The sequence below is a fragment of the Pleurodeles waltl genome, chromosome 5 (assembly GCF_031143425.1).
Source record: "Pleurodeles waltl isolate 20211129_DDA chromosome 5, aPleWal1.hap1.20221129, whole genome shotgun sequence".
Classification (NCBI taxonomy): Eukaryota; Metazoa; Chordata; class Amphibia; order Caudata; family Salamandridae; genus Pleurodeles; species Pleurodeles waltl.
Window position 1 is genome coordinate 1,733,912,036 of NC_090444.1, and position 13,257 is coordinate 1,733,925,292.

The 13,257-nt window shown below is 42.5% G+C and overlaps 1 protein-coding gene across 1 annotated transcript in view; it reads left to right on the forward strand.

Moving 5' to 3' along the window:
- Window positions 1-3,843: 3,843 nt before the first annotated feature.
- The window catches only part of LOC138296722 (cytochrome P450 2K6-like), a 288,135-nt gene continuing 278,721 nt past the window's right edge, over window positions 3,844-13,257 (forward strand). Inside the window, exon 1 of the mRNA XM_069236123.1 lies at window positions 3,844-4,027. Within this exon, the coding sequence (XP_069092224.1) occupies window positions 3,845-4,027 (183 nt within the window). The 5' untranslated portion in view covers window position 3,844. The remainder of the gene's footprint in view (window positions 4,028-13,257) is intronic.

Genomic DNA, 13,257 nt, shown 5'->3' on the forward strand with positions numbered 1-13,257 from the left:
GTCAGCGGTGCCTTGTCCTTCAACAGAGAGACTTGTTGAATGGTTTTCTTAACCAACCGTTTGAAGCTTGTATCATTTCCTGACGCCTCCCAAAAGTCCTGTAGTCCCAGTTGTTTAATTGAATCATAAAGCTAGGCTCTTGCTGGGCAATATTCGTCAATTCTTCCGGGAGATGAGCGTTCAGGGTTCTAGGCTGTACACCTTTAATCTTGTACCATCAATTAATGTGTGAGCATTTTCGAGCCAGCTCCTGATTCTCACAATGAGATTTTTTTCCCAGAACAGACATGTCTTGTGAGCAAAACAGTACATGGTGCAATCGTGGGCATTACCCATAATTTTTGCAACATGACATTTAAAAAATTAGGCCAAATTATGCCAGTGTTACGCCGAGGCATAAATACAACTTTGGCCAGGGTATAGATCACTAGATGTTGTTTTGACTTACACCTAGCTATGTGATGTCCGTTATATTTAACCATACAGCTTCGGGGTGCACTCAAGCTTCCTAGCTTTTAAATGCCTGCATCTCCCCTTTTGCCTCTTTCCCATGCTCCCCCCCCTCATTGTTCTCCTGCAGTTCTCTAAAGTAAACTATTATCTTTTGTGTTTTTTGCCTTTGTTCTTCATCTTGGGGTTCATTTTTTTCATTGTCAGAGCATCTCATACATATTCTCAGTAGTCCCCTTAATTGCTCAGGGCTTGCAACACATGGCGAGTCAATGTGCATTCAGGCTGTAGTGGCAGCCTGGGACATTTTCAAAAGGACTGTTTAAGTGAGTGGCACAATACGTGCTGCAGGCCCACTAGTAGCCTGCAGCAAGGCCCTGGGTACATAGTAAACCTCTTTACTAGGGGCTTCTGAGTAATTAAATATGCCAGTCACGTGTAGCCCAATTTTTACCTTGTTTTAGGGACTGAGTACAAGCACTTTCGTGCTGGTCAGCAGTGGTAAAGTGCACAGTCCTATGGCCAAAAAAACTGATTTAGGAAAAAAATAGGAGGGTGGAGTAAAACAGTTTGGAGGTGACCCTGCAAAGAGGGCAAAGTCCAGCAATTATTGTCCTACCATTTCTTCTATGGTCGAGGGTTTGTGTTCTGGTCTTTATGTGTATGTTATTATTATTTTTAGGTAAGGGATTTCTGGTAGTTGACCTGTAATGCACTCAGAAACTTTAGGCTATATATATTTTAAAATAGGGTCTGCAGTTTCCTGAGTACTAGCACTTGCTCCAGTGAGATTCTGTAGTGACATGCCTTACTTTCATCCCTGTTATAGTTGGGAATGTACATTTTAGTTATGACGCTTCCTTAACAAACATTAGGGTAATATTTGTTTGTTACATTCACAGTTAATATTTTTTGCTGCATGTCCTTTCCTTGTTTGTGTACACCATTTGAGATAATAATTGTTTGCCCTTCTGCAAGATGATATATGTGGCTCCATGTGCCAATCTAAACAAAAATGGTAGAAGTGTATATTCATTAGTTTGTGTTAAACATGTTTTCTACTTATCACTTACTTTGAAAAAAGCATTTGTAATTATTGCATTTCATACTTACGTACTATCTGTCTTTGTAATGTGCTATTTGTTCTCTTTGGTGTATGTTTAATTAGGTTCAGATGTGAGTCTTTTCTGTTAGGCAGAAAGTGTTTGTTTAATATGTAGACTGGCTCTTATACATCGTATTTAAGCTATATGCTCTGTTCGTTCATATTCATAACTTTGCAACATAATCTACCAAAATGGTTGCTTGTCTGCCTCTTGATTTTTAGTATCTTTTAGTTGTGCCTATCTGCCTTGCTGTGCAGAGTTCTATCAACCCAACTGGGAAATCTGTCACACTGGATCGAAAATGAATACATAAAGCAATAAAAAAGATGTCCTAAGTTAATTGACCTAGTTGGTGATCTTTGCACCTACTTTACTGGGCTATAACACCAGATTTGGGTTTTACTCTGCAAACCTTGTGTTTCAGAGCAAATCACTTTATACCCCTGTGCCACCAATAGTAAACCTGTATTAGGAATAAATATTAATATTAATAATATGTGAAAATCTATTGTGCGCTATTCAGTACTGTCCCAATTGTATGCCTTTCGCCTCCAAAATACTTCGGTTTCTCTAGTCTGGTCTTAGTCGTGGCCTACATCCAAACTCTTCAAGGTATCTCACTTTATGTTCGTCAAATACTGCTGCAATCAAAAGGTTCTCGGTACAGTTGTCAGCTGCTTCTAGAAGCCAGACCGAGACCATACCACACATTTATTTAAAAAAACAAGACTTGGAAAAAGGCTTTATAATGAATGCACACGAGCCAGTTTAAGCAGGTCATAAGCATTTGCAAATTTTGGTAACATTACAATATACGCTTTTGATACTTGATACAAGTACATGTATTGCATTGACCTAACATGAGAAAGTATAATATTGATAAGTCAAACAGCACTCGTCACAAACTGAATACCCGTTGGCATTTTATTAATCCTTGTTATTGTTATCCAGCTCATTGGAACTTAGGCCCATATTTATATTTTTCTGGCACCGCATGTGCGTCATTTTTTGGTGCAGGAGTGGCACAAACTTACATAATGCAATAATGGCACATATTTATACTCTCTTTGCGCTGGATTTGCGTCTTTTTTTAAAAGCAAATCCGGCGTAAACTTAACTCCATATTTATATTTTGGCGCTAGACATGTCTAGCGCCAAAATATTGGAGTTAATGACCTTTTTTGCCTGCGGAAAACTACCTTGCAGTAATGAGATGCAAGGTAAGCGTTCCCAGGCAAAAAATGTCTCAAAGCGGGTTGTAGTTGGTAATTCTTAACTGACATGCTTAAAATCTGTTTTTACATAATGTCAGAGCACAAAACATTCTGAAATCTAACATGCATATTAATTAAAACACAGTGCAATTACTTCATGTTTTTGATTGAAAATGCTAACTTGTTGCCTTATGACCGCTTCACAATGCCTGAGTAAATACGGCCCATTTCAAGACCACCAGTGGATGTCTGTGGTGTCCCATCGTTTCACAGTTGTCCTTGGTTTTTCATTTACTTAAGGTCATTTCCTTTGTTAAAGTGCTGTTACCATATCATGGGTGGTCGTGTGGTGGCTTGTGCTGAAATAGGGTTTTGACACCAATAGAAAAGTTGTGTTTGTTGTGAGTATAAAAGTTGTGATTGGTCTACACACCATGGTCGTGTCGGAGCAAAAGCCAGACAGAGCCATAGGCCATTTGGCAGTGCCCAAAGGGCCAGTATGAAAGGTGAGTGTGTGGACTTCCTGTTTTATGGTCTGTTGAGCTGGTTTTCATGGTTGACTTCTCTGATTATGAAACAAACATTGCCTACAGCAGGCACACATCCACGCAGTCTTACATACCTTGTAAAACATCTACACAGCAGGTCTTTACAAGCTCAAAACAGCCTATTTTGCAATCATGGGCCACTTTTATAGCTTTCTAATTTGCTAACGGGGGCCAGTTTCATTTTTGGGTCTGGGCCCATTCTCTGTCCTGAGACATACATCAGGTGGGATGAGAAGAGGCTCTGAGAGGAGGATTGCACAGAGCTGGCAGAACACTGGGTCCCTGTTTGTGGCTGTCTGCCCTTGTCACAGTATTGTGAACACGTTAAACATTAGGAGCTGCACAATATCAGAATAAAAAGAAAACAAGGGTGTCCAATGGGGAGTACCTTTGGACAAAAAAGGTAAATCATTTCCCAAAAAAGGTTTATATATCTCTGCACACAAACCACTGGTGCTAAGAAATACTTTGAAAGAAATTATCTGTGTTTTATATCTACACTGTGGTGAAATCCCACCTCTGGAGAATGTATGTGGCAGAATTTATCATCACTTTGATCGTTCTTTTGGTTTTGGTTGTTGTAAGAAGTCTCAACGATGGCTGGAAGAGGGGCGTCTCTAAGAACTTCCCACCTGGCCCGACGCCTCTCCCATTGATTGGAAACTTACATCTGCTGGACCTGAAGCGACCACAGAAAACCTATGTAGAGGTAACACACCCTGATTGGCTGTTTGGCAATCAATGAGCTCCCTCTCAATCTGTTATAGCAGAGTTAGCGCCAAGACACCTGAGTATATTTGAGGGCTCTTATAACATCATAAAATAACATAACATGCAATTTATTAAATGGAACGGGTACTTGTGATTTGTCTGTAGCCATGCAAATAAGTAAATTAGGGCCAGATGTAGCAAAGAACCAATTTGCGACTTGCAAATTGCAAGTCCCTGCGACTCGCAATTTGCAAGTCGCAAATTGGTATGCAGTACGGTGTCTCAGACACCGACTGCGACTCGCTATGGGGTCGCAATGACCCACCTCATAAATATTCATGAGGTGGGTCGCAAATTGCGGCCCCATAGCGAGTATAGGCACTCGCAAACATGGAGGCCTGCTGTCGTCAGCAGACCTCCATGTTCGTGACTGCTTTCAATAAAGCAGTTTTTTTTTTTTTTTTTAAGTGTAGCCCGTTTTCCTTAAAGGAAAACGAGCTGCACTTAAAAAAAAAAACGAAACCTTTAGTTTTGCTTTTTTTTCAGGGCAGGTAGTGGTCCCTTGGACCACTACCTACCCTAAAAAAATATTTTTGGGCCCATTCACAAACTGGAAGGGGTCCCATGGGGACCCCTTCCAATTTGCAAGTGGGTTACCATCCACTTGAAGTGGATGGTAACTGCGACACCATTTGCGACCGCATATGCGGTCGCAAATAGTATTGCATACCACTCAGAATCGCAAATAGGAGGGGAACACCCCTTCCTATTTGCGATTCAGAAATGTATATTGCGAGTCGGTACCGACTCGCAATATGCATTTCTGCATTGGGAAACGCGTTTAGCGACTTGCAAACGGCAATTTTTGCCGTTTGCGAGTCGCTAAACGTTTCCTACATCTGGCCCTTAGTCTCTGAGGGGAGCTTCTCTTTGTTTCACTTTATCTTGGTCTTGCTGATGCGCACAACGCATCGTCACAGCAGCACAATATACAATATTATTCCTGAAAAATGAGGGTGGAGGTTACTTAAAGTGTTAATTAGCTAGGGTGTGCATATCTTGCTGCTCTCCATTTCTCAGCTCTTTCTGTACCTCTTCATACCACAGACTGCAGCTACAAAATTCTATATACCAATACAATTTCATAGAAAACAGGCAACGCTCTGATCTAGGCCAACAGTGACAGAACCTCAAATCAGTATCATGGAACTACCTGTGTGATACGCCAATATGTTAGCTGAAAGGAATTTCCTATATTTGGTGAATTGAATTGTATTTTCTCTTGTCATCTTACTTTTTAATAAATAAAAAAAATACAATTAAAACAAAAAATTAGATTAAAGAACAGGTCGAGTTACTCGTTGATTATCTTAGCACCTAGAACCACGAGTTTAATACCCTGCTTGGCATTTATCCACCAAACCGTGAGATTCAGGGTAAATCACTAAGGGGCATATTTATGCACTGTTTGCGCCGAATGTGCGTAAAAAAATTTGACGCACAATCAGCGCAAACCCTGCCCCATATTTATACTTTGACGCCCGACCGCGCGGGCGTCAAAATTCCACCATGTGCGTAATTTTTGGGAAGGGGGAACCAGCCTTGCGTTAATCATATGCAAGGTAGGCGTTCCCTTCCAAAAAATGACCTTAAGGCCTGTGCCCCTTATTTATACTCTGGCGTCATTTTGACGCACAGGAGGGGGTGGGCCTTAAAAAATGGCGCACAGCCTGATGGGCGCCGTTTTTTAATGCCTGGGTCAGGGCAGGCGTTAAGGGACCTGCGGGCTCGGAAGGATCCCAGAGGTGCCCTCCCCTGCCCCCAGGGACACCCCCTGCCACCCTTGCCCACCCCAGGAGGACACCCAAGGATGGAGGGACCCATCCCAGGGAAGTAAAGGTAAGTTTGGGTAAGTATTTTTCCCGATTTCTTTTGTGGCATAGGGGGGCCTGATTTGGGCCCCCCCTACATGCCACTATGCCCAATGACCATGCCCAGGGGACATAAGTCCTCTGGGCATGGCCATTGGGCAAGGGGGCATGACTTTGTGGGTCAAAAAGTATAAATATGGGCCTAAATCACTATATCTCCTAGGCTTCAGTTTGAAAATACGTGGAGTGTTTAGTGTGGGTGTATAGTACGCTATACTGCCTAGTTCTGTATCGAGTGGATTCTTTTACCTTTTACCAGGCAATAACCCTCTATGTGCCTCACTCATTTTCCAGCGAAAATGCTATTATTCTCTGTAAAGTACACAAGAACACTTTTAAACTAAGCTTTCCTGTATTAAATATTAAAAAACAGAAAACAGATTTCGAAAATGTTATAAAATTATTCTGTATCAACCAACAACGTATAAAACCCAAGAATTAAATGTGTAGTAAACTAAAAAACTTTCAATACAAAAAATGAAGAAGAATAAATGAGTATGTTGTGTCTATTTCAAGTCGTGCTACGCATGATGTAGTCTACACAAAGAGCTTCATTCCGAGTGCTCGGTATTTTGGACGGTATTATCGCAGTCCATGAACACCGCTCTTGAATGTTATGGTATTTACCAGGGTGCTCTGTAAGTACATACTGTGCCTTCCACCACCTTCGGCTCCGGGACTGACCACTAACAGCTGAGCATTTACCTAGCAAAACAGGATTCTGTGGGGCCTCAGATACCTCTGCCTCACGTCTGATACAGTGTATCAAGCAGGAGTCTATCGGTCTAACAAACCCTTGAGGTACAGCTCCAGAAAAAAACTAAGGCCCGTATTTATACTTTTTTTGCGCCTCATTTGCGTCGTTTTTTGACCCAAAAACGGGGCAAACTTGCAAAATGCCATTGTATTTTGTAGGTTTGCGCCGTTTTGCGTCAAAAAGCGGCGCAAATGCGGCACTAAAAAAAGTATAAATACGGGCCTAAATTGGAGACAGGGGTTCATCTACTCTGTAGGTATTTCTTTCTCACCGTGTTCTTCTCTTCTCAGAGTCCCTTCACTCATGCATAGAGTTTACCAAACATATGCAATGCAATGGGTCTTGCATTTGCTTAAGTTAGAGCTATTGGCATTTTTAATTTATAACTGGACTTTTCTTGCCACATAAATTGGTCAACCCTGCCTCATAACTTGGTCTTTTCCTGCCACATAATTCCAGTGGCCCCGCAAATAACTAAAGCATTTCCATTTACCTTCTTCCTCTATCTGCAGCAAAAAATGAAAATATTGCCAATTACCACCCTAATGTTATTTTGCCATGCTAATTAGAATAGCACTTGCACTGCCCTACCATCAGACTTGCTGGTTGACTAACAGAAATGCTAGGGAAAGGCTAGGAGTAGAGCTATTGAAAAGGATGTGGGAAAAGGCACGCAATGTAAACAAGTATAACATAACATATATTTATGTCCCTTTTCGCCACTTGTGCGTCAGCTCTGGCCTGGCCAGTGTGCTGCTTGAAAGCTCAGAATGTAAAAAAACACATACATTTTGCATGTGATTAATTGCACTTTAACATTAAGGAATGTCCTTCTGCAGGAAACCATGCTGCATTAAAAGGGGTCCAAAAACTGGTAAATAATTCTCTTTGTTTCCATTGACCTTTGGGCACCTTTGTACTCTGGCTTAGAAAACTGCAGAGCAGCTTCCATTCCGAATTTTGATATATCCTGACTTCAGCACAAAATACAGTGCGTCTTGCAACTCCGCACGTGATCCTACTGGGCTATGCCTAAAAATTTAAATAAATTGAAGTCGATGCCAACTGGGAAGTTAACAGCGGCTACAATACACAAAATATAAAAATCCGTGAAATTCACAAGTCACATGACTACTTTATTTTAGGCTCCCAACTATGCCTTGCTAACTTAGCTTGAACCCTCCCCATTGTATACTTTGCTTATAAATAACTGATTATATGAATACAATACATTTAAAAAAAATATATATATTGGTTAACTGTAGCAGCCGACTTGTTAGGTGTAATATTTCTTTTGTTTTGGGGGAGGAAAGGGTTTCTAATTCCTGCTGAAGCTGCAGCCAATGCTGTCAAACTAAAGGCCATATACCTGAAGCAGGCGGGTGTCGCTGGCACTGTGGAGCTTTGGAGGCTTCTCAATGAACATTTTCCCATTCTCAACAGAGGAAATTTGTCATTATGTTATAAGTGTGGAGGTCTCTGGGCAGGATGAGGCTAAAATGTATCTGATTCTGTGGAACTGCTGGATGAATTATTTTCCTGGTGGGTCCAACTCACTCTCTGGAGTAACAGTTTTGAGTCATTTCCAGATTTTCTTCTGGTGCCCAGACAACTACATGATCACACTTCTAAGGTTGACAGGTCCTCAAGGAAGGCATGTAAAGACTGTTTTTGTGTCAGGCGTAGGTCAACAACATGCTCCAGTACAGACCCAGTTGCTACTGGTCAGCTGGGGGCCTCAGGAAAAAGGCCTCTTGCAGACTGTTGTGTTCCTCTAGCAAAACAGGAGGTCGGTGAACTGACCCTTGGAGTTCTGAGTACAGGTGGGAGCATTTACAGCCCTTCAGGGTCCCTCACAGGTCTCAAACGGCATGTGCAATTCTTCTTCTGTTCTTCCACAGGCCCAGGAAGTGTTCTAAAGATGGTGCCTTTGATGTTACATTTATGCCTGACACAAATTAGTAGGTGAGGCTGACTCCTGGCTAAATTGCATAAGTGTTCCCGGGATCAAACAAGCGCACATTTGCAGCAGTTGCTTTTTACCCTACTGCAAACAACACCACAGTGCACCTTAGTTCCAAAATCCAAGATGAGGAAACCCTTCTCCCCATGTGCAGAGCCTCTGTACCTACCCAAAGGGATGGCCAAGGTAATGAACAAACCCCTTCTCTGTTACCCTACAAAATCCACTCTGTGTGTAGCTTACCTCCCATTGGGGTTGACTAAGGGGACAAAGGCTGCTGCCTCCAGATCTCTGCTTACATTCAATTGTAAAAGGGCAGACCCCCTTTCAAGTTAAAGAACATCCCATATCCATCCTAAGTGGTCTTTCTGCAAAGAAAAGTAAAACACTGCCGAAAACCTGGGCCAACCTCTGGGGATAGTTGGTTTCACACATCTTTCACTCCTCATTTAGGGCCAAGTACTGGATGGGAAGTTGTGAAGAACTAATCCAAATAAGCCTCTACCTGCTTCAGGTAGGGTAACGGTTACTTTGTAACAGTTACATTTCACATACATTTAATAAGAATCAGACTTCACTATTAGATTGGATTATTTCTAAATATAAAAATAAGTATTTGAATGGAATCTGTAGCTGGTACACCTCAATAGTTATATGTTAAAGAGAATAATCTATAACTTGACTTTTCCTATTGGCCTGTTACACCTGACCAATGACAATGTTATTGTGGGACTAGTCCTTTCTGGAGCACACCATTCTGATGTCACCCATGTTCCATTCTTAAATAATATGTAGCCCACCTTGTGGGAAACCAGGTGTGCATAGGGGTGACTTATTTATTGTTTAAAGTCAGGTAATTACCCTTTCAAAATGGTTATTTTGACATGTCGTGCTACAGGTTTAAACTGCAGCAGTCAGGCTACAGTGGGGTGCCTGAAGTCATGGTTTTCTTGTCACCTTACTGCCTGGCAAAATACGTACCACAGTCCACAGGTGACATTTAATTTTCTGTGCTAAAAGTCTAGTTTGCACCATATACTATTGCCCTGTTAGAATGTTAAATAGCCAATTAGGCATGAGCCAGTGTAACCAGGTTTTAGAGGTCAGAACAGATACACTCTGGCCTGGACAAACATGTCCCAGTGCACAGAGTCAGAAAAAACAGCTCCATCAGTTGGAAAAAAATTGGGATGACCAAACAAAATTGTCTCTTTCACACAAACACAAGTACAGATATGGTGGACTGCTGACCTATGCAGGCCACTGTCCCTGTGATTGTGGCCAATTGCACCGAGTCATAAATGCAACTTTGCTAATTCATGTTAATTAGTCAGGTCATTCTACATCACTGGTGCAGTTTAGTACTTTACTCACTGGCCTAATTGTAGATATTTCAATTTGTGAAGTACTATACCCTTCACAAAAAGTCAGTGCCACAATTTACAAACAGATTTTTTGTGTATGGCATGATAATACAGGAGAAAATATTGTTTTATTTATATGAAAGTTAAAATTACTGTGATCTCAATGACAGCAATGACAGCTGACAGCTGACATCAGACCTGACGTGTCTCTCTACTTTGGTACATTGAAATCTCCACTCCAAGGGTGAAAAAAACTGCTTTTTGATTATACAAAAACTTAGTGAAATGTTACAAGTCATTCTCATGGTGAAATGGCTCATAGCTTTAGGGGCAACTTTTTTCCATTTAGGGTAGACTACTAAAGTTAGATCTACGAGGCACCTATAAATGGGATCTGTACTGTGCAAAATGTGTATTTTATTGACATCCTGAACAATCCCTGCTGTCACACAGTAGATGAGTAGATGTCAATTGAATGTACAACATGATTGTCTTTAGGTTAGGTCTAAGAGGATATGGTACCAGAATGCTTCAGCCTTTTAATAAAATTGTGAGTCCCAACCAGGAAGTTAAGACCCACAGAGGAGTGATTACTCAAAATTCCCCATCATATTAGGAGTCATTATGACCTCGGCAGTGAGTGGAAATGTGGCAGGTTGGCTGCAGTCAACCCGTCACTTCTCCACTCATACCGCCATGGCGCTATCAGCCGCCAGGCCGGAGATGTCAATCTCCAGCCCGGCGGCCGGCATGGTAGCGCTGGCGGCAATATGAGCCTGTCTACCACCATGGTTTTTGGGGTGTCAGCAACACCACAAAAACCATGGCAGTAGGCCCTACCGGTGACAGGGAACTCCTTCCCTGTCACCAGTATGTGGCTCCCCCCACCCCCTAACACACACCTGACACCCACCATCCCCTCCATCCAAACTCCCCACCACCACCATACACACACACACCCGCAGACACGCACCATGCATACACCCAGTCACTCACACTGGTAAACACGCATACTTCCAGACATGCTCGCACACATTCTTACACACAATTACACTGACATGCAGACACGCACTCACTTCACCATTCTTACATGCATTCACTCACACGCATACAACCACGCAAAAACACAACACACACAGATGCATTTGCACACACTCACACATTCATGCACACAAACAGACACACACACACACACACACAACACCCCCACCCCTGTCGGAAGCTCAACTTACCTTGGTCAAGGAGGTCTTCCAGCAGGGAACGGGAAGGGGCAATGCTACTGCCAACAGCCCCCTGCCAGCAGGACACCACCAGGCTGTATCACAGGTCATGTGACGGCTGGCGGCGTTCAACTGGATGGTAGCCGAGGTGACGGTATTTTGTCAGCCATCACCGCGATGGTAGGCGGTTTTTACCACCATTGTTATAATGAGGGCCTTTATGTTTTAAGAGTAGTGATGAAAAGATTCCTCGATTTGGGTTCACTGAATAGGTTACCTTAGCAAACTAAGAGTCTGAAGTGCCTTATACAAAATCTGTTTGAAAAATAGCAGTTGTGTTAAACTTTATTTGGCTCTCATTACAATGACCTTTTACTACACATGGCTGTCAAGTTCTTTGTGAAGACTGACTCTCACTCTGAATAAATAATGCCTCTCATTCCTCACCAACGCAGATGCTCCAGGTGGATTTTTCACCACTCTATAGATTACTTTGAAGACCTAGCAAGTTTGTCCATTAGGCACATAAATATGTGTCATCTTTAGTTCAGTTGTTGTCCCAGTGCTTGTTTTATAGATATGAATAAGTATCACTAGCACTTGAGTTAAGGAGAAAGTGTCTCTTGTAATCAATAGTTCAGATCACAAGTGTATCACTATCAACAGTCATGAAGTTGTGTAGGAACTATGGGCCAGATGTAGCAAAGTCCGATTTTGCGAAGTCGGTGCGACTCGCAATTTCCGATTTGCAAAATCGGATGCAGTACGGTGTCTCAGACACCGACTGCGAGTCGCTATGGGGTCGCAAAGACCCACCTCATTAATATTAATGAGGTGGGTCGCATTTTGCGACCCCATAGCGAGTCCCTGCACTCACACGGATGGTGGCCTGCTGAAGTCAGCAGACCTCCAGGTCTGTGACTGCTTTTTAAATAAAGCAGTTTTTAAAAAAAAATGTGCAGCCCGTTTTCCTTAAAGGAAAACGAGTTGCAAAATTAAAAAAATACCGAAACCATTTAGTTTCGGTTTTTCAGAGTAGGCAGTGGTCCATTGGACCACTGCCTGCTCTGAAAAACCCTTTCTGGCAACATTCACAAATTTGCGAATGGGTTACCACCAGTGTGACACTGGTGGTAACTGCAAATTGCTTTGCGACCGCATTCACGGTCACAAAGCAATTTAGCATAGTGATGAGAGTCGCAAATAGGAAGGGAACACCCTGTCCTATTTGCGAGTTGCATTCACAATTTGCGAGTCGGTACCGACTTGCAAATTGTGAATGTGCATCCCAAAAGGCATTTTGCATGGCGCAAACTGCGATTTTCGCAGTTTGCACTATGCAAAATGCTTTCTACATCTAGACCTATATCACATGTAAATGTGTGAACATGGTGTGAGGGAACAGGCTGCAACCCATGAAACTAGACCCATTTGGAGGGATTAGCTTTCTCCAAGGGAATGGAAGGCAGCGGACGAGGAATATCCATGAGGTGATTAGCTGCCTCTCCATGACTGGCTTGGGCAGGATGCTCCTATACTAGGCACAAGCAGCAGGGCAGTTTTTGCCTCTAGTCACAGCAGGGAGTTCCTTAGAAGTATAAAGGGAGGAAAGTAAGTCAGTTTGGGAGGAGTTAAAGCTCAGAGGAGAGGTCTTCCCCAATCTTGCTTCAATCTGAAACTTTGAAAGTTCCCATAATGCTGTTCAGGGGCTTAACAGCCAGATGATTGAGACCAGGCAGTATCACTTAAGGGTGACGTGGTATCTCTGGGTTGGGTAGGGCACCTATTTTATAATTATCTGCATCTGTTTTTATGGGCGAGCGCAAAGCGCTCCTTCCCATGCTGTAATCTCTCTTCGGGCTTCCAACCATGCCCATGTCACGTCAGTCACTTTCATTGGTTCGTGGGCTTGCCTTTTAAAATCCGCTTGCATTCATTTGTGAAAGGCATGTATACGTGTTGGACTTTTGGCCATACGCATGGTCATCCCTAG